Source organism: Myotis daubentonii, chromosome 20 (assembly GCF_963259705.1).
Source record: "Myotis daubentonii chromosome 20, mMyoDau2.1, whole genome shotgun sequence".
NCBI classification, from domain to species: domain Eukaryota; kingdom Metazoa; phylum Chordata; class Mammalia; order Chiroptera; family Vespertilionidae; genus Myotis; species Myotis daubentonii.
Genome location: NC_081859.1, coordinates 12,309,126 through 12,330,613, shown reverse-complemented (window position 1 = coordinate 12,330,613; position 21,488 = coordinate 12,309,126). Strand labels below are relative to the sequence as shown.

Below are 21,488 nucleotides of genomic sequence, written 5' to 3'. Positions count from 1 at the left end.
TAATTTTTTCCTAAAACCACTTTGCTCTTATCTCTAAACTTTTCTGAAAATTGTTTTCAAGTTCTCAGGGTCAGTTCCATTAGGGAGTTTTCAAATGTCCCGAAATGAGTGAATTTCCACCATGGTAAAAGTAAAAGTATTATTTATGTTAATAAGTGATGATGTTAAAATCGGAAATTATATTTAATCCACCCTTCAAAACACTAATTAATTTCCCAGAGTTCTGCATATGGGTTTGCATGCACTTCTGTAGACAGCCATGAAGTTTCTGCGTATCTTCATTCTCTTCCACCCATGACTCTAGTTCTGAGCTCCAGGAGCTTCCCATAGGATGTCAATCAGAACAATGGATAGTCCCTGATTTATGGCATATTCCTGATTGCAGATGTTTCTTATCTAAGAGCCAGCTCAGATATCCCATTTATCTCCAAGCCAACTCAGCCTTAAAAGGCCCCATGCAAAAATGTAGTTGAGGAGGAAAAGGCAGGAAAGATATAAATTCAAGGGGAATAAGATGAAGGAATTCTAAACTTCACCAACCTACACAGCCCAGGGTCAGTTTCTGCTTTTTTGTTGTGTGTTTTGTTTTTTACTGATTTCAGAGAAGAAGAGAGAGATAGAGACATCCGTGATGAGAAAGAATCACTGATTAGCTTCCCCCTGCACACCCCCTACTGGGGATTAAGCCGGCAACCCGGGCATGTGCCCTGACCTGGAATCTAACTGTGGCCTCCTGGTTTATAGATTGACAATCATTGAGCCACACCAGCCGGGCCAGATTCTGTTTTTAAAGAGAGAGAGAGAAAAAGAAAAATGTTACTAATATTTTTAGCAGTTGGAACTTATAGCAGGGGCTGAGGTTTTGTTACTTTTAACCCCAAAAACCATCTCATGCTTTTTATTAGGTTTTTCCTAATTCAAGAAAAGCAGATGGTCATATCCAGGAATTTATTTATTCAAAAACATGAAACATTTGTAACCAGACAACCTTCTAAGTGCTAGCTATTCACTGGTGGATTCCACAGGCATAGTTCCTGCCCTCATGGAGTGTATTGTAACTGTAAATTAAGTCTCTCTCTGTGTTTTTAAATATATTTTTATTGATTTCAGAGAGGAAAGGAGAGGGAGAGAGAGATAAAAACAGAAATGATGAGAGAGAATCACTGATCAGCTGCCTCCAGCATTCCCCCCCACTGGGGATCGAGCCCACAACCCGAGCATGTGCCCTGACCGGGAATCTAACTGTGGCCTCCTGGTTCATAGGTTGACAATCATTGAGCCACACCAACTGGGCCAGATTCTGTTTTTAAAGAGAGAGAGAGAAAAAGAAAAATGTTACTAATATTATTAGCAGTTGGAACTTACAGCAGGGGCTAAGGTTTTGTTACTTTGAACCCAAAATACCATCTCATGCTTTTTATTAGGTTTTTCCTAATCCGAGAAAAGCAGATGGTCATATCCAGGAATTTATTTATTCAAACATATGAAACATTAGTAACTAGACACTCTGCTAAGTGCTAGCTATTCACTGATGGATTACACAGGCATAGTTCCTGCCCTCATGGAGTGTATTGTATTAATTTTAGAGAGGAAAGGAGAGGGAGAGAGAGAGAGCAACATCAGTGATGAGAGAGAATCATTGATCATCTGCCTCCTGCACGCACCACACTGGGGACAGAGCCCGCAACCCAGGCATGTGCCCTGACCGGGAATCAAACCATGACCTCCTGGTTCATAGGTTGATGCTCAACCACTGAGCCACGCTGGCCAGGCATCTCTCTGTTTTTTAACCTCTATTTATGCTTCACAAATTATGTTGGATTCTTGTAACAGTCTTGGTGGTGAAGTGTCTGCATTAATTTGTTTACTGGTTTTTCAATGTGATCTCCTGTGCTAAATGTCAATGGTTGTGAGAGTAGCCTGCAGAGTTTTGCTCCTCGTAGCTTCTATGCCATTGTCTATTTCACCAGCTGCTCTCCGTGTCAAAGCAGTGGCATTGTACTAAAGATGCTTTGTCGTGTTTTTACATGTAAACAGATTTTTTCCAATCATAGCGTAACAGGATGTTGAGTGACAGAGGTAATGTTTTTTTTCTGCCATAAAGACATAATTTCCACGCAGGAATTATGCACGTTTGTATGTTGGGAAAAGAGGGTTTCTATCATCTCCATGTTGAAAGTCCATGTGGCATGAAGAAATCTTTTCCCTAAATTTATTTTTGTTGTTATTGTTGCTGTCATTTTTTAAAAATCCATATCTTCACTCGAATGAGAAATATTAAAAACTACCTACGTTACACATGTATGAATAGAGCTTGCTTAGTTGTTTACCATTAGTGACTTTTTCATCTGAATGTTTATTCACCATATTATGGAAAACACAGTCTTTCGGTTATTTTTAATTGTTCATTGTTTTTAATTTACCAAACCGTAATGTTTTATCTTGAAGGAGTAGTAGACTTATGGTTTTTTGTGAGGTATGTGTATGTCAGTTATTGACAATCATGATGTGTGTGTTCTCGTAGTGTTTTTGAAATCGTGATTTTTACTTGCTCTCCTTTAATAGATGACATAATAATTCTTTTTTTAATAATTAAACTAATTTAGTAAATTCAAGATGGAGGCGCTTTCCCACTGATTATGCTTCCACCTCAGAAGATGAATTTGGATCAAACCGTAACTCCCCTAAACATACCCGTCTACGTACTTCTCCAGCCCTGAAAACCACGCGATTGCAGAGCTCTGGGGCCGCCATGCCTACGAGTTCTTCGTTCAAGCACCGGATCAAAGAGCAGGAAGACTACATTCGAGACTGGACTGCTCACCGAGAGGAGATCGCCAGGTTGGTGTCGGTGGGTTCTCTTTCAGGGTGGACATTGGGTGCCAGCATTTCACCTTGGTAACTAAGTTCAGCTTCCACTTGATCTGTACTAACAGCCCAAGAGGTGAGAGCCACAGGTAACTGTGAACTTGGCTTTGTCGGAAGTATTACTCTCCGTTCATTTTTTTTTCCTTTTGTATTTTCAGTGCCAGTGTTACTAACATATTGTGGAATGAATATCTTTTGATTACTTTTTATTTATAATAGAGGTGCTGATGAGTCAATATAATTTTTGAGAGGTAGTATCAGCTCTATATAATTAGAAGAATTGTACAGCTAAATTTTTGATTATTTTTCTTTTAAGAGGTAATAATGTACTTGTTAGAGATATGTAGTTAATGTTCTCTGTGAAGACTTAGAGTAGGTACATTGTATCACATGCATGCGTTAATTAAGTATAGTTCAGCCCTTTAATTAAATCAAAATATGTTTATTTTCTGTTAAGTAAATTTGTTGTAACCGTTAGGTTATATAATAAGTAAAATTCAGATGTGATTTTTAATTGATAACTTGTGGTTGAGCATTGAGAGAGGCTATAATCAAACAGATGCTATAGTGATTAAAAGATAACTTTTAAAGTTCTTAAGATATCAGAGGAATTTTATTGCCGGATACCATATGTTATCTAAATGCTTTCATCATATCCATGCAAAATATCAAGTTTTACACTTAGCAACATTATTAAAGAATTACATATTAGTCCATAGGTGCTTTAAAAAAAATAAACTTATAGCACTATGGTCTTTATCTTTTGTTTCTTTCCTCTATTGACTTCTGTAAATTGTGTTTTTTCTGCTTATTATCTTAATGTAATGTTTAGAGTTTTTTGTTTTTAATTATTGAATTGCGTTTAACTCCTAGAGAACATGCTCTTAATCCCATTGTGCGGCTTAAACACTTTTATGTCACCATATAAGTAGCATTGTCATGAGAATAACTACTGAAGCGGGTAAGCCCGTTCTAGTTAGAGGAAGGCATGGATTCTTATAGGCCCACAGAATTCCTGTAGTGAGGGAGTCTGTGCCACAGCCGGCAGCGGCAGGCCTTACTCTTGTCTCATCATTTGTCCCTTCCGGTAGAGATGTCCCACCCACAAGTTCAAGTGCTGCCTGAGGTACCAGAGTGCCTGTCTGCATCCTCTCGGGAGCTCCCCTCTCAAGCTCTCCGCCCCAACTAGAACCACTAAACAGCCTTCTTGGCCAAACCCACACCCTTGCCCCCAAACAAAAAGAACGCAGAGGGAAAGGGGATGGGAACTGTGTGTGAAGTTTCACTTGGTCCCACTGCGCTATGACGTGCATTTTATTACTACTGTCCATGTGTATTTTATTATCAAGAGCAGGACTCCAGGCCAGGCCATGTAACCCTTAATGATCTTAGGCCTTGTCCCTGTAGTTTGTCAGTAGCACTATACTAATAAAATGTGCCTTTGAAATTTTAGCTTTTCGAAGTATATTTTTCTACCATATTTCTTAGAGCCAGAGAAGGTATTTTGTTTGTTTATTTGATTATTTGTTTTAAGGAATTAAAAAGGGGAGGAGGAAGGAGAGAAAGCAGGGAAGGAAAGAAAGTAGAAAGTTGATGTTGATGTTCAGTGTTCCTATAGGACACTTTGTCAATCAAAGCACAATAAAGCAAGGTATGCCTGTACCTACACAGTCCCCATCCACTCAACAAAAAATCTTCACCAGTTCCTGTGAGTGAAGCAGTGCTTAGCTGAGTGGGCTGTGAAGGTGACTGGGGCCTGGATGTCCTCAGAGAGTTCACAGTTGAAGGAAGCAAAGGTGTGTGTAACTCATAGAAGGCAGAGTGATGTGAGAGGTTGAAAAAGTATGTAGTTTTGCTCAAGTATAAGAGTGAAGGTGGCCCGGCCGGCGTGGCTCTGTGGTTGAGCATCGACCTACGAGCCAGGAGGTCATGGTTCCATACGGTCAGGGCACATGCCCGGGGTTTTGGGCTCGATCCCCAGTAAGGGGGTGTGCAGGAGGCAGACGATCAATGATTCTCCTTTATCATTGATGTTTCTATCTCTTTCTCCCTCTCCCTTCCTCTCTGAAATCAATAAAAATATACAAATTTTTAGAAGAGCAGGCATTATAAGATTGGATTTAGAAAAAAAACAGATACAAGAGGTGTAAACTTTTCTATTAGCATAATCTAGAAGCATCACATAATTTGTAAGTTTAGATTTAACAACCATATGCAGATTCATAACCTATATTGCATTATAAATTTGCTATTTCTACTTGAAGTTATTCATGTGTTTTTTTTTATAATTTGCCTTTTACTAATACTGTTTTTAGTAGATGTTGAGATTTTTAAGCAGTGTGGATTTAAATTTAATGATCTGTATTATTAAGTCAACTTTAAGATAGGAATTGCCATGCAAAGAAAGAGCTGACGTATACACAGCATACTTGCAAATTAAAAGAGGGCTTTTTTGGTGCTTATTGTATATACATTGAGTTGTTCATTTTAGTACAGTTTTAGTACAACATGCATAACATTTTGACATTGCTGTGGTCTGTGTTGTTTCTAATTAATTCATACTGCTTTCTACAAATGTCAGAAATTTCATTGTACAAATGTCTGCTTAAAAAACCTTAAAAACAGATTGATTTTTGTATGATTATTTTTTATCTCATTAAGCCTGGTTATCCTGTTTCTTGTCCTTGTTCTTTTATTTCAGGAAATTGCAGGAATTGAATAAATCATCTGGGGATCACTTTAAACCTTTTCTCAAAAGGATTACATCAACATTTAACAAGTTTTTTAAAATTATATATGGAATGGTAATGTCAGATGTAGCATGACATAAAAAGATCTAGTTAGACCACTTACCATTTGTGACCTTAACCAAAAACTGGTCACATAACTTCGCCTAAGGCTCATTTTCCTCATCTGTAAAACAAGATGATAATACTTCTTTTACAGGTGGTTGTGAGAATTAAATGAGTTGATGAATATAAAGCTTTGAAATGATGCTCATCCTATATAATAAAAGACTAATATGCAAATCATTCAAACAGTGGAACGACCAGTCGCTATGATGCGCACTGACCACTAGGGGGCAGACACTTAACGCAGGAGCTTTCCCCTGGTAGTCAGTGTGCTCCCACAGCAGGAGCACCGTTCAGCCAGAAGCTGGGCTCACGGCTGGCGAGCGCAGTGGTGGTGGCGGGAGCCTCTCCTGCCTCTGCGGCAATGCTAAGAATGGCCAACTGCCAGCTTAGGCCCATGGGGAGCGGGCCTAAGCCATCAGTCAGACATCCCCCAAGGGCTCCTGGACTGTGAGAGGGCGCAGGCCGGGCTGAGGGACACACCTCCCCCCCCCCCCCCCCGAGTGCACGAATTTCATGCACTGAGCCTCTAGTTGTATTATAATATAGTGATTGTGATTATATTATATTTTATTATAATGGTACTCATTACATTATTCTAAGCTTATTAGGGGGACCCTAACTGCTTCTTCACCACTATAGCTCGTAGGGCCACGCACAGTGCTGGCACATAATGAGGGGCCAGGAAATATTCACTCTGGTAGATAAAACAGGAACTGACCACAGATTGCTTCTGTTGGGCCACAAGCCTCAACCTAGCTTCTCTTTTTAAATTTATAGTTAAAATTTTATGCAAATACTCCATTTCTTATAAGTCTTTCAAGGTAACATTTTTGCATAAGCTAAAAACAAATGCTACATTGTCCTTTGGATTTTAAAGTCGCAGGGAGCTTAAACATGTACTTTTAGAATGTTCTGTCTTTTCAAAACCTTTCCTGAGAGAGCAGCCAAAATTGAGTTCATGTGCAGCCGATGTTTGAAGTTGGAAACTTTGAAGTTTCATTGAACTGAAATCTTTTGGAGGAAAACATTAGTATCAGTGGTAGATTTTGTGAGTTTCTCCCTCTTAAAAACATAGCAGTAGCCTACCTGGCATGGCTCAGTGGTTGAGCACTGGTAACAGTTACTTAGTTCTTTATGGAAATGAGCTCATGTTCATAAAGAGCTAAATAGCTGTTATCAGTGATCATCAGAGGACCTGAGGTGTGGTCCTGCCATAGCTGCCTTTGTGCTGTGTGGTCATGAGCGAGCCACTCAGCTTCTCTCAGAATGTGTCCTTATCCATAATCAGTTAGATAAGACCTACCTCACAAGAACGTTGTGGCCCTCGGATGACGTGTGTACTACGAAGTGATGTACACAGGAGCGTAAAGTGCTCCCCGCAGCTCTTCTTGTACCATGGACCCCTTTGGCCATCTGCAGAAGCTACGGAGCGCTTCTCAGGACAGTCTTTCTAAATCATAAACATGGAATTGCAGAGAAACGCAATTATATTGAAATACTGGATAGTTATCAAAATACCACTGAAGTGGTATAGTAACATACAAGGGGTCCCGGATTGCAAGAAGGTGCAGGCCAGGCTGAGGGACCCCACCAGTGCACAAATTCGTGCACTGGGCCTCTAGTAGTAACATATGGTTCTTTGTTAAAATACCGAAGTGAACATCATTGCTGTGAGTTTAATGACTGCAGTAATTTTGAAGTAGTGATGACTAAATGTTTTGAGTTACCTGTAGCAACTATAATGTGATTTCTGTTGGTGTCAGAAATCACCAGTATTGCTAATACTACTACTGTTTGCTGCTTGTATTTATAACTGAAAATGCTAAGCTTCTGTTAGAAGTTAGTGAAAATAAAGTTGTAATGCTTTTTCTCATCCAAGTGTGTTTTAAAAAACATATCACTACTTCAGGGTGTTTAATGTATATTTTTCAAAATAACAACTTAAGATTATATGGAATTTAGTTTTATTCATTTAATTGTTTTAATATTTCTTTTTTAAATACATTTTTATTGATTTCAGAGAGGAAGGGAGCTGGAAAGAGAGATAGAAACATCAATGATGAGAGAGAATCATGGATCAGCTGCCTCCTGCACGCCCCACCCTGGGGATCGAGCCCACAACCCGGGCATGTGCCCTGACCGGGAATCGAACAGTGATCTCCGGGTTCATAGGTCGATGCTCAACCACTGAGCCACACCGGCCAGGGCTTATTCATTTTTTAAAAATTAAAGTTTAAGATTCCAAACATCAAATTAGTTAACACTTCCGTAGAACCTTAAGTTTGGAGTACATATGTTTAGATGTACATCTTACATAACTGGTTCCATCATAAATGATGTTTCTAGAGTTGTTACTGAAAAGCGATTAAACTTCTCTCTTAAATTATTCCAGGATCAGCCAAGACCTTGCTCTCATTGCTCGGGAAATCAACGACGTAGCCGGCGAGATAGACTCGGTGACGTCCTCGGGCACTGCCCCTAGTACCACAGTAAGCACTGCCGCCACCACCCCTGGCTCTGCCATAGACACTAGAGAAGAGGTAGGAGAGCCTCATGGAGAAATGCATAAGGTTCTTTCTTTTCTTTATTTCTTTTGCTTTTAGCTTTTTGCGCAGTTTATTTTACTTACGTCTGCCCTCCCTGTTTGCACGAAGCTCTGCATTTTCCATCTTTGCTCTAACAGATTGCTTTTATGTGTTTGTAACAACACTCATAAAGACTAACCCTTGTCTACTACTAATATTGACATGAAGTTGTGATATTATTTACAATAAGTACTTTGTGATTGGTGCACAATTTCACTTAAAATATGAATATAAATGGTATGTGAAAAGCAAGCCAGAATTTGATACATTTTCTGTAAAATTTGACTATGAAAATACTTCAATTAAGAAAGTATTTTCCTGGCTAATTAATTTGGAGATGGCTCTAATGGCAAGGAAAGAAAAATTCTAGCTTCACTTCTACTCACAAACATATATACACAAGATCCTCTGAAAATTTACGTGTGTGTATATATATGTGTATACATATATATGTTCGTGCACACACACAAATACATATATATTTTTTCAATCTTGCAACTTTCTGGTAAACTCTGTGTAATGTAAATTAACAGGCTATTGTCCTTCCAAAACCATCGTTCCTGCTTTCCACCTCTAGGGGGAAGCATTTACTTAACATTGCTCCAGAAGGTACCGTTAGCACAATGTAAAATTGATGGTACTCTGGTCATGTTGGCTCTCTTGATTTGGTGCAGAAACACAAACAAAAGCTTGGCACTTGAAAGAATGGATTAAAGTTTTATGAGGACAAAGCCACACTCATTGTTTAACGATATCAGAATCTAGTAGTCGGACGGAGACTGGATGGCCGCAAACTAAAATATTTATTCTCTGGCCCTTTACAGAAAAACATTTGCCAGCCTCCAATATTGATGATTCCACATCCTTAATTTATAAAATAGTGTTCCCAATATTAACCAAAAATGGCTACCCTTTTTGAGAAGTTTAATTCTGGTTATCAATGCTAATAATACTGTCTTTGGTTGCTTCTTGTCACACTCCTTTTATAGTCTAACTTTTTAATAGTCACTTTTTGGTGTTTTTTCCCATTTATGTGTTGCCTAATTTGGTAAATGGTGCTTCATCAGTCTGTGTAGTTTTGTTACCATGTTGATTAACTGTCTATGTATATAAAATTATCCTTCTTTGGTGAAAAACAGAATCTTCTTGGTGGCAAGACATACACAATTTTTTCGGTACATTAAAAATGATAAAGATAATATTTTCTCAGCTGTCTAACTAAATTTTATCTAACATGATGACTCACTCAGACCCAGTAAAATTATTCATACATTTCATTGAATAGACTTTCATTTTTCTTTTTTATTTCTGAATATTGTACTAGAATATATTCCTTCAGTAAACCCGAGTTACTTTGTATTATACGTGTGTAGTTTGAACTGTAGGTGGCAGCATCTCCTTTTTGTTGGAGGAATACGTAATTTCTGTCGCATTGTTAAAAATTTCTTTAAGACGAACATACTTATTTTGTAGATTTATAATTTTTGCCTTTTGTAAATTTAATTGGAATTTGCAATTTGTGTATCTATGAAGAAATTTAGCACCTGGATTTGGGGAGGAAAAAAAAAGAAAAAAACCAAGATAGGAAACTAAAAGAAACAGAACCATTATTTTACGCTGGTAAGGCAATGTGAGTAATATGAGCTCCTTGTCCATCTACATGGCTCAACTTTTCCAATTTACCATCCGTTTTCCATTTGGGGGAAATCTTGTCCATGGAAGAATCAAATTGATAATAGCTCTGTATTTTGGATTTTGAAAATAGAATCTATGTAGATGAACATCTATTTTATAAAAGACACCTTTGGCGTGCTTATGAAAAGAAAGAGTAATTGGTTTATTGAAGATATCATGCTTCTCTTACTACCTGAGAATGAAATAACTTTTGTCTAATCATAAAAAATGATAATGCCAATATCTGTGCTTTTCCAAATTATTCTCATAAGGATTTGCTCTTGTCCTATTAGTTGGTTGATCGAGTTTTTGATGAAAGCCTCAACTTCCGAAAGATCCCGCCATTGGTTAATTCTAAAACACCGGAAGGGAACAACTGTCGGGCTAACGATTCAAGGCCTCAACCGCCAGAGCCTCCTGATCACTTAACAATCACGAGGCGGAGGACCTGGAGCAGAGATGAGGTACGTAAACCATCGGCATCAACTAGCGGCAGAGGGGGATGTCCGTCTGTGGGAGAGGAGGAACTGTTCAATCACTAGGCTGGGAAAGGTGCTTGTCTTTTTTGGTTGTTTTTTTTAAAACATATTTTTATTGATTTTAGAGAGGTAGAGAGAGATAGAAACATCAATGATGAGAGAGAATCACTGATCAGCTGCCTCCTGCACGCCCCCTACTGAGGATTAAGCCTGCAAAGGGCATGTGCCCTGCCTGGGAATCGAACCGTGACCATTGAGCCACCCCAGCCAGGCAAAAATGCTTGTCTTTAGGGGTAGAATGAAATTCCATCTTGACATCACCTCATATACAAATAACTCCAAATGAGTTAAGTTTTACAGGGTGAAAGTAAAACCTTTACTAAAAATATATTAAATATCTTTCAACATTGCAGTAGGGAATGATTTGTTAAAAGACACAAAAAGTTTTGACTTTAAAACATTGAAAAATTTGAATATATTAAACAGGCAACCGGCAAAGGATTAGTATCTATAATATATGAAGAATCTTACCAATCAGTTTAAAAGACAAAACAATCCAATAGAAAAATCTATTTCAAAACAAAACAAAACATGAACGGTATTTCACTGAAGGGAAAACACCCAGGAGCTAACTCAGGAGTGATACGCAGAGGTGGTCCAGCTCCCAGCTAGGGGGCGGGTAGAAGGAGAATATAGAAAGAGGCCATTGACAAGAAGGGTTTGATCCTAGGCTGGCATCAGTGGATCCCTGGATTTAAGGATGGCGAACCTATGACACGCGTGTCAGAGGTGACACGCAAACTCATTTTTTTGGCTGATTTTTCTTTGTTAAATGGCATTTAAATATATAAAATAAATATCAAAAATATAAGTTTTTGTTTTACTATGGTTGCAAATATCAAAAAATTTCTATATGTGCACCAGAGTTAAGTTAGGGTTTTTCAAAATGCTGACACGCCGAGCTCAAAAGGTTCGCCATCACTGGAATAGGAGCTAAAAGTTAGTATACATGAATATGTATGTTTGCAATAGCACGGAGTAGCGAAAAACTACCTCTGATGGCCCGGCTGGTGTGGCTCAGTGGTTGAGCATTAACCTATGAACCAGCTCACAGTTTGATTCCAGGTCAGAGCGCATAGCCGGGTTGTGGGCTCGATCCCCAGTGTAGGGCGTGCGGGAGGCAGCCGATCCATGATTCTCTCTGATCATTGATGTCTCCCTCTCTTCCTCTCCCTTCTTCTCTGAAATCAATTAAAATATATTTTTTTAAATCTCCCTCTGGTAGAAAAGCATGTGGCCGGCTCCTTAGGCACGGTTGCAGGATGCTAGATGGTCCTGGCCTGGCCTGATAGTTATTTATTGTTCTTGGTGTCAGGGAAAGGACCCATTCTCTGATCTTATCTACATTCTGCCTGAGGTCCGGGAAGATAAATTTGTCTAAATGTAATTAAACTATGTGGAAGAAGTTATATTTTTAAAGAGAATGGAAGCATCTAGGTTGATAGTTATCTCCAGCTTAATATCAGAAAATCTTCAATATACAATATACTGTGACAATGAGCTGCACTTTATGGGGTAGAAAAAAGAGATATCCTTTTCTGTTTTAATCTTCCCTTAGACTACCCAGCCCTTTCTCACTTCATCCCTAATGAATGTGTCTTCCACTCTTTGGATTGGGTTCCTCAAGGCTCACAAAATGCCACTGTGCTCTGTAGCCTTTCATTGCCCACTGTTGCTTTTCATATTCTAATTAACCCTTTATCCCCCTAAATTCAAGTCCTTGTCATTCTCCGGATCTACTTTTCCTGATGCCTTATTCACAGAAATACTTCTCCTTAGAATTCCTACAGCACGGAATCGCCACATTTAGTGTTAGCACTTACTTACATTCTTGTAGAATAGTTGGCTGTATTTCCTATATATTACTGTATATAGATCCCTAAAGCTTCTTAACATCCGAAGCCATTATGTTGCTTTCTGGGTTTTCCTAGCGTCCAGGTGCAGTTCTCAGGCCAAGGAGCTGGTTTGGGATCCCACCGCTGAGCCCCCAGTGTAGTCCTCCTCCTAGCGTTCTGCTAGCTGTGCCTCTGTCGCCTGTGCTGGCAAGTGTTATTCCACTGGCCTGTGCAGATCTACAGCTGTGTTCACGCTGCAGCGAGAGCTCAGTAGGGACAGAGAGCCTCGCCCCAATCTTCACTCCCTGGCCCTTTGCAGAAGTTTGTTGACCTCTGGTTTTTTGGTTTTGTTTTGTTTTGTTTAATATATTTTTATTGATTTCAGAGAGGAAGAGAGAGAGAGAGAGGGAGATAGAAACATCAATGATGAGAATCACTGATTGGCTGCCTCCTGCACACCTCATACTGGAGATCGAGCCCACAACTCGGGCATGTGCCCTGACTGGGAATCAACCCGTGACCTCCTGGTTTATAAGTCGATGCTCAACCACTGAGCCATGCCAAGCGGGCCTGACCTCTGGTTTTGCCCGTGAGTTTCAACTGGGGAGGTACCAACCCCCATTATAAAAACTTACATTTTGAGTAAGTTTTTAAAACGTGTCTGTCTCACTAGACTCCGCCCTGGAGAACAAGAATTATAATCTTCGTGATCTCTATATTCATATGATCTGATGAAAGAATAGCTAGTATATTTAGTGTTCTCAATTCTTGATGCTTTCCCTCTTATGGTCATTTCATTGGGGGTGTGAGAGACAGGGTCATGGTGGGATGATCCTGCTAGTAATGGATGGTGGGATGAAGGGATACGACCAAAACAATAGGGCAGCTTTACAAGTCAGTTAATAAAAAGGAACTCCTTTGCGAATATTTCTCCCTCCATGTGGTTATGCATTACGCTAATTACATCTTCCTTGGTCTTTTATTATAATTGGCATGCATACTAAATGCCCTGAACACAGGGAGCTGGGACAGCGTGCTTGCTGCGGAGTCAGGGCCGCGGGGATGTGCTAACATCTGCGTTCTCTCTGGCTGCTCAGGTCATGGGAGATAACTTGCTGCTCTCGTCCGTCTTCCAGTTCTCCAGGAAGATCCGACAGTCCATAGACAAAACAGCCGGGAAGATCAGGTACTGCGGTGTGGCTTTACCTCCTGCTTTTATTGGCAACAGTTGCCTGTTCCACGGTTTTTAAAAATATATTTTTAATGATTTCATTGAGGAAGGAAGAGGGAGAGAGAGAAACTTCAATAATGAGAGAATCATTGATCAGCTGCCTCCTGCACACCCCCTACAGGAGGTCGAGCCTGCCACCCGGGCATGTGCCCTGACTGGGAATTGAACCGTGACCTGGTTCATAGGTTTATGCTCAACCACTGAGCCATGCTGGCCGGCCTGCTCCACATTTTTCAAGCCTGCTAGCACTGCTCCTAGGAGCTGGTGAAGCCAGTGGCAATGACTCTTACTCTGCCTCCACCATGTCCCTTGCTTTTTAGATAGAAGTAATAGCCGCGAGCGAAATGGGCAGTGTGAAGGGGACAAAAAAAGAAATAAATGTCCCTTATCATTAAAAGCGAATAGTTATACTCACTCGTTTAATTTTATTAGTTACCAGGAGCAATTTTCCACATTATAATGGTGTTTTAAAGTAACAGACTTTTGAGACTTCTATTATAAGACCTCAGACTTTCCTCTAATTTTATCTTCCTCATCAGTAAAGGGTATGTGTACTTTTAAAAGACTCAGAAAATGTATGTCAGAAGGCTTTAGGTACTGGCAAAATTCACTGAATTTTCAGCACTAAGGGGCTAAGCACACTTCCTATATAATACAAGTCCATTATAGTTCCAAGTTGGTCCATGAAATAGTCCTTGTTTTCTTCTTTCCCACCGGTCCTAACGCTGTTAAGACTCTTTTACAATGCACAGCATCACTTATCTGTGCAATAATAGCCTGGTCATTAGGATAACAGCTCTTAGGTCTGGCAAGGAGGTTTATTTTGGGGGTTTAGAAAATTCAGCAGTCGATCAGAATGTTCCTGTATCAGATTCTAGAACCATTATTGCCTTTTGAATCATGGTTATTTGTAAATGTAGATTTGATATTGATGAATTTTTTGTTTTCAAATAAGTTGACCCTGGCCATTGATCTTTAAGAAATACAAATAAGTAATTTACTTACTTGTACAGTGTGGATGCTTATATAAGGCAGTTAAACTGGATTTCCAGGCTCAGTGAAGAAATCTACAAAGAACCAGGAGGGTGCCTAGTAATTTCATCTCTCTAAACCTGCTGAGTCATGTCTCGGATCCAGAGTCCTGGGGGGAACAGGATACCATTCCACATTGGAGTGGCAAATCAAAATGTTGTGGTACTTTATAAATTAACGTATTTGAGTTTAGTTTCTGAAAATAATTGTCTTTATTGGCGATTGTGTTATCAAAAGGAAGATTTGTAAAGAAAAACAGTAAGCACATCAATTTTTAGTCTTTAAAATAATGTTCACACTTTGCTCAATCAATAGGATTCCTTTTCCTATAGAAAGAGGTCTGAAGAGACATAATTATTCATACCTACTTCAACCTATTTTTATCTTAATTTCATCTTATGCTTATACCATGTATGTTCTATCTGAACAAAGTTGTGTTTTCATTATAACTGATGGTTAATTACAAATATCAGATACAATTTGGGGTGTTATGTCATCTACATTTGTTTTATATTTTGGTTTTCAATAAAGAGTGAGGTCAATACAAGAGTTTATGTGTATATTCAGAACCACTCAGTTACTTTCTTAATACAGATCTCTCACATAAATGAGTTCATTAGCAATATTGGCTTAGGATTTAATTCACAGTTACATAATATTTAGGTAGTTCTTTATCCTTGTGAAGGCTTGAAAAAAGATTTTGTTTTTGTATTGTTGTTAAAAATGTGATAGGCTTCTAAATATGAAAATTCAAATGCTTCTGTTTTTTTATTTATAGAATATTATTTAAAGATAAAGATCGGAATTGGGATGAAATAGAAAGCAAGCTAAGAGCTGAAAGTGAAGTTCCCATTGTGAAAACCTCAAGCATGGTACTAACTTTTCTGAACTATTAAAACATGTTAATAGCAGCGCTTTATTTTGGGGGAATGATATGCTTATTTTTGAGCTGTTTGTTAATATACATTTTTGAAGGAAGATGTAAATGCACATGTTTTAGAAATTTTATGCCTTAAACCAACTCCCACAGGAGTTTAAGATGTTGATTACTTCGAAATTGTAGAGCAAGCATGTCAAACTCAAGGCTAACATGGGCCAAATAAACAAGGATAGAGGGTGTGGAGGAGGAGCTTGTGTGGTTCTTACTGCTATGCGTTTGTGTTCATGTAATAATCATATGTCATAAGTAGGCAGTTTTGGAAATAAGTTGACATGGCTCACTTCCATTTGCTTAATACATTGCTTATCTCCTTTTTTAGTTTTTTTTTGAGGAAAAAAACTAAAAAAGGAACTGCCATTTGACCCAGTAATCCCACTTCTAGGACTATATCCCAAGAAACTAGAAACACCAATCAGAAAGGACATATATATATCCCTATCTTCATAGCAGCACAATTTACCATAGCGAAGATCTGGAAACAACCTAAGTGCCCATCAGCAGATGAGTGGATTAGAAAACTGTGATACATCTACACAATGGAATACTACGCTGCTGTAAAAAAGAAGGAATTCTTACCATTTGCAACAGCATGGATGGAGCTGGAGAGCATTATGCTCAATGAAATAATTCAGTCAGAAAAAGATAAATATCACATGACCTCACTCATTTGCAGAATATAATGAACAACATAAACTGATGAACAAAAACAGATCCAGAGACAGAGAAGCAGCGATCAGATGCTCAAACCTCAGAGGGAAGATAGGGGAGGGTGGGGTAAGAGGGAGAGATCAACCAAAGGACTTATATGCAAACATATAGGCTTAACCAATGGACACAGACAACAGGAGGGTGAGGGCATGAATGGGAGTGGGGTGGGGAGAATGGGACGAGGACATATATGTAATACCTTAATCAATAAAGAAAAAGAAAAAATGTTTTTAAATTGCTTATCTCCTCCTCAAGAATTTGTATAGATTTTTCTCGATCAGTGAGTCATCCTAACACTGAGGTTGGAAGCTTAGACATTTTTCCAAAGAAAATCAAATCCTTACGCTCTTTCCTAAAGGTGTGCGAGGCTGATCAGTACCAGTTTTTCCGAATCTTTTCTTAATTTTGAACTTTTCATTTTCTATCATTTCATTGAAAGAAGTAATTTTATTTTTAAATTAATTTAAAGATTTTAAAATGTGAATTGTATTTATTGGATAGCCTAGTTATTTTATATCTTATTGCTACAAATGTAGTGCCATGCGGATAATGTTAAGTATTCCAAATAAAGATGAGTCTGAGAGGAATTGCCAAATAAAAATGTTTTTCGTAAAGTGAGGTCATTCTTTGTTGTTTTTTTCCCTCCAGGAGATTTCTTCCATCTTACAGGAGCTGAAAAGAGTTGAAAAACAGCTGCAAGGTAAATTTACTACTGAATGAAGTAGAAAGAGCTAACAGTTTTAAGACAGTGCATGTTGTGGTATTTTTTAGAATATTCTTATTATTAGAACATTATTTGATTAAATGTAATGACATGGATAAAAATATAGATTTGGACATATCCAAATTACTTATAAAAAGAAAGTTCAAACCCCATTATAAATCATTAAAAAGACATGAAGTTAAATCTTGAGCATATTGCTGAATGTTATAAATAAATTTATAGTATTATATTTATTATTTATTATATGTAATACTAATATGCGAAAAATATATCAAATAATGTATTAAAATATGTATATGCAGCTTAAAATGCTTATTGACAGAATTATTTATTTGGTTTGGCAATTTTCAAGTTATATTTGTGGTATAACCCAGATGAACTAGTAACACAAATGATAATTGTGTGATGAGCAACAAGAAATGGATGCATCGTGTTGGCCACAGGGGCCGGAAGAGAGAGAGCAGAGAGGCTCAGTTTGCCTTGAGAACTTTGACAGGGAGGTGCATTGGTGTGTGTCAGATCTTAATCATGCATTAATGCCTTCGTAGGTCTTGACCCAGAAGTCCCAGGGGTACAACAGGCCGATTTCAGAGTGAACTGATTCTACTCAATTCTTATTGCTTGAATGATCATAGACATGATATGTTAGTCCTACCTAAGTGATTCTCACACTTTATTCTGCCTCAGCACACCTGAGGGTGCGGACATCCCCCCATGAGTAAAAGTGGTTGCTCACGTCATGAGTGTTCGCTGGTAGAATGGGGGTGAACATTGGCAAAGGTCTCTTAAGTGATTCTTAGGTCTATGGCGCTTCCTTCTCCCAACTCTACTCTATCCAGTGCCAAGTTGAAAATCACTGACTACGGTTTTTCCTCATCCACTCAAAGATCTTTTGGATGAAAACTGGTTTTAACTGGCCCCTCCTATGGAGGTGGCAAAATCTGTTCGGCCTGCTGGGGCTGCTATGGGATGTTAGTATCTAGGCAACGAGGGGATCTTCATGGCTCTGTGACACATCCACACTTGCACATGGTGATGTCCTAGCACTCTCACCAGCAGGATGACAACATGCTATGGGGGCATCAGACTGCCTCATGTATGTCAGTTTCCCCAAACCCCATCAGTAGCAACTGATCCCCAGTTGCTTGAGTGATTAATAGGGCTAGGAGTGTTCATTAAAATTAAACCAATATTTTCACTTATGCTCTTAAAATAGTGAAAGCAAATTTTAAAAAGATCTCTTCTAAATTCCACATGTCCAAATCCCAGTCTTCCATCAGGCTCTGAAATGCCCATAAGTGAGCTACTCCAGGCGCCAGGAAAGCGTTCAGGCCTGTATAGTCTAGATCAGGCCCAGAATGATGGAGAGTGGGGTTTTCAAAACAGTATAGAAAGGAGTCGCCAAAATTAAGCATCAAATAATAAAGTATCCCAGTCATAAGCAATGCTCACATCCAAACTGTACTGCATCGACAGTTGTCTTTTCCCCCTATTCCTTTTTCCCTGCAGCGATCAATGCAATGATTGACCCGGATGGAACCCTGGAGGCTCTGAACAACATGGGCTTTCCCAATGCCCTCTTGCCGTCTCCCCCCAAACAGAAGTCCAGCCCCGTCAACAACCACAGCAGCCCGGGGCAGACCCCGTCCCTTTGCCCGGCCGACGCGAGGGTCCTTCATCCTGCCGCCATCTCGAGTTCAGCTGAGTTTGAGAACACGGAGTCGGAAGCTGACTTCAGCATCCACTTCAACAGGTTCAACCCCGACGGGGAAGAGGAGGAGGTGCCGGCGCCGGAATGACTCTCTGGGAAGCAGGCACCTGGGGAAAGACTAGGAACTTTGGAAGCAGCATAGCGTTGACTTGCACAAAACAAGACAGCTTGGTCAAGTACAATCTGGCTCTCTCTGGCTTTTTAATTTTATTTATTTATTTTCTCCTATAATGTGGCATCAGATCCATCCTTTCAAACCGCCCGGGGAGCCACTCGGGGCACATGTAGGAAAAAGCACATCGTGCCAATGTCACCTTTTGTGGTTTCATGATTTTCAAACTGAACTATATCATTGCATCCTCTCCCTTCACAGATCTTTGTTTTTGGTGAGTTTTTTTTTAAGCCATGCTGTGACCTACAAGCAACCTAAATACCTACCATTTCTGACCCCCGTGTCCTCTGTGCCAAGCTGCTCCCCAAAATGGACTTTCTCTCCATCTGTACAGATTTGTTACACACTTATATTTGCTTCTTAATAACAGGATTTATATTAGCACTCATGGCCATTGGATACAGTGACATCTAACTGTCCACAGTCCAGCTGACCTTTCACAAGTCGTTCTTGTGTTCTGAAATTTTCCAACATGTATGTGATTTATGTAACTCCGTAGCGACATAAATTGCCTTGGGGCTTACGGAGATGAACTATTATGTTTGCACTAAGATTCGCTGGGAGTGGTAGGTGGACATAGCTATATATCAGTCAGCACTAACCGCCTTTTGTACATAGGAGACTGATGAGACTATTTGCTCTAACCCACAGCATTTTACTCCACTTGCAAAGAGATGAATTTGGCACTTTTTTCAATATTCTTTGTTTTTTTTTTTAATGGAAGTGAGAGTTTGTCTCTCATTTTAGGGCAAATGATAATTAGAAAGATTAGACAGATAGTTTAGGTGGAGTATATTTTTAAAACTAAGAACATGTATATTGGTCCGGTGTTACCAAGTTTATATGTGACAGTTGGAAAAAAAATCCCCTTGCAACGATCATGCAGTGAAAATTTTCTTCATTAGGAGACCTGGAGAAGCAGTAGCCATGAGATTAGTTGATAGTTTCACCCCCAAGCAATGAGTTGCTTGTGTGATTCCCTGTAGGACCCCGTAGTGAACCCTGTGTGTCTGTCTTACTCATTTATAAGGACCCTGCAAAGCGACATGACAAAGGCGTGGGCCTGTGTTACTAACCAGGAACCCTATGAAAAATATCTCCTATTAACCTCTTCCTTTCTCTTTCCAGTAAGGTCACGTTTGGGTAAGTTGAAAAAGAAAGCGGTTATCTTCATGTTTCCAGAACACTATAATTTGGGTGAATCTAATTCATGTATTATTAGCAGACTTGGAGCTTCCCCTTGACCCCACCAGTCTATAAAGATTAAAGTGCAACCTTTGCAAATGTATGAAATGGTCTTTAATATTTCAGCAATAATCCCGTGCTACATTTGTTTTAAGAAACAAACTGTGTACACTTCAGAAGCTTACAGGATTTGACAAATCCTGTACCATTGGGCCACTTAATAAAGACGCAAAAAAAAATTTTTTTTTTTTTTTGGTAGAGATGTGCAAAAAAAATCTGCAGTGTAATGGATCTCATATTTTTCTTCAATTTTTTTTTAAAGGGTAAATGAACTGTTCTCCTAATGAAGCTAAGTTGCCCATGCTAATAAAGGAAACTGGAAAAAAAGGTTTTAAAGAACATGATTGGAAAGATACAAGTGCTTTGAAGGAATAAAATGAAACATTAAAACAGGGTCAGTCCATTTGAAGAAAAAAATTCAAACATAATCACCATTGTTCCCTCTTTTTTCAATTGTTTGGGTACCGATCCTATCCACTTGGAAGTAGCAGATAAGGAGCTTAGGAAAATATCAGCGTCTGTCTACTTTCATTATTGTTTAAGTGTTTACACAGTTTTGTTTAAAGATAAACATTTGGCCTTTTACTATGTTATTTTTATTTTTTATGAATACATTATTCTCCTTATTTATTTTTGTTACATTTATTACTTATGTTATTTTGTTAATGCATTTACAACTCCATTTTTAAATAAAGTGTTTCTGGAACTTTATGTGATGGTTGTATATTTCTCAGACCATCTGGATGGCTAATACTTCATCACGTTGCCAAATAACCATTTACACACCGTTTCCCAAAGCCTAGCAGTCGGACGATGCTTGCATTCTAACTGATATGTCAGAGCAGCACGGGTAAGAGGAGCTGAAGGCGGCCTTATTTTCTTTTTTTGTTTGTTTTTTAATATATTTTTATTGGTTTCAGAAAGGAAGGGAGACGAGAGAGAGAAACATCAATGATGAGAATGATTGATTGTCTGCCTCCTGCACGCCCCTACGGGAGATTGAGCCCACAGCCCGGGCATGTGCCCTGACCGGGAATCGAACCGTGACCTCCTGGTTCATAGGCCGATGCTCAACCCCTGAGCCACACCGGCTGGGCTGCCTTATTTTCTTGGGACATTTCTAAGCAAATCCTCCCAGACCAGACCTCGGGCTGCCGCATCAGACCACACCATTTGGCTGGGAATCTCTGACAGCTTTGTTTTTCACGTGGTTTTTTCAGAGATGGGTCATGTCCATCGTGCCTGCTACAGTGGGAAACTGGCCAGTGGCCTGAGTCACATGTAATCACAATAGAAAGCCACTGAGCGGAGTTAGAAATCTTGCAACTAAACTTCACTTTTTGCTTCAGGGAAGTGATTGCAACTCCCG

At 39.2% G+C, this 21,488-nt stretch overlaps 1 protein-coding gene across 10 annotated transcripts in view; it reads left to right on the top strand.

Moving 5' to 3' along the window:
• CEP170 (centrosomal protein 170) overlaps window positions 1-20,830 on the top strand; it is a 104,773-nt gene extending 83,943 nt beyond the window's left edge. For 5 of the 10 annotated variants that reach the window (XM_059677333.1, XM_059677332.1, XM_059677339.1 and 2 more), the window contains 7 exons: window positions 2,607-2,841; window positions 8,116-8,293; window positions 10,276-10,446; window positions 13,454-13,542; window positions 15,398-15,491; window positions 16,916-16,967; window positions 18,501-20,830. In XM_059677333.1, coding sequence (XP_059533316.1) covers window positions 2,607-2,841; window positions 8,116-8,293; window positions 10,276-10,446; window positions 13,454-13,542; window positions 15,398-15,491; window positions 16,916-16,967; window positions 18,501-18,790 — 1,109 coding nt within the window. In that variant the 3' untranslated portion in view covers window positions 18,791-20,830. The remainder of the gene's footprint in view (window positions 1-2,606; window positions 2,842-8,115; window positions 8,294-10,275; window positions 10,447-13,453; window positions 13,543-15,397; window positions 15,492-16,915; window positions 16,968-18,500) is intronic. The other 5 variants (XM_059677337.1, XM_059677341.1, XM_059677335.1 and 2 more) reach the window with 3 other exon arrangements.
• The last annotated feature ends 658 nt before the right edge of the window (window positions 20,831-21,488 follow it).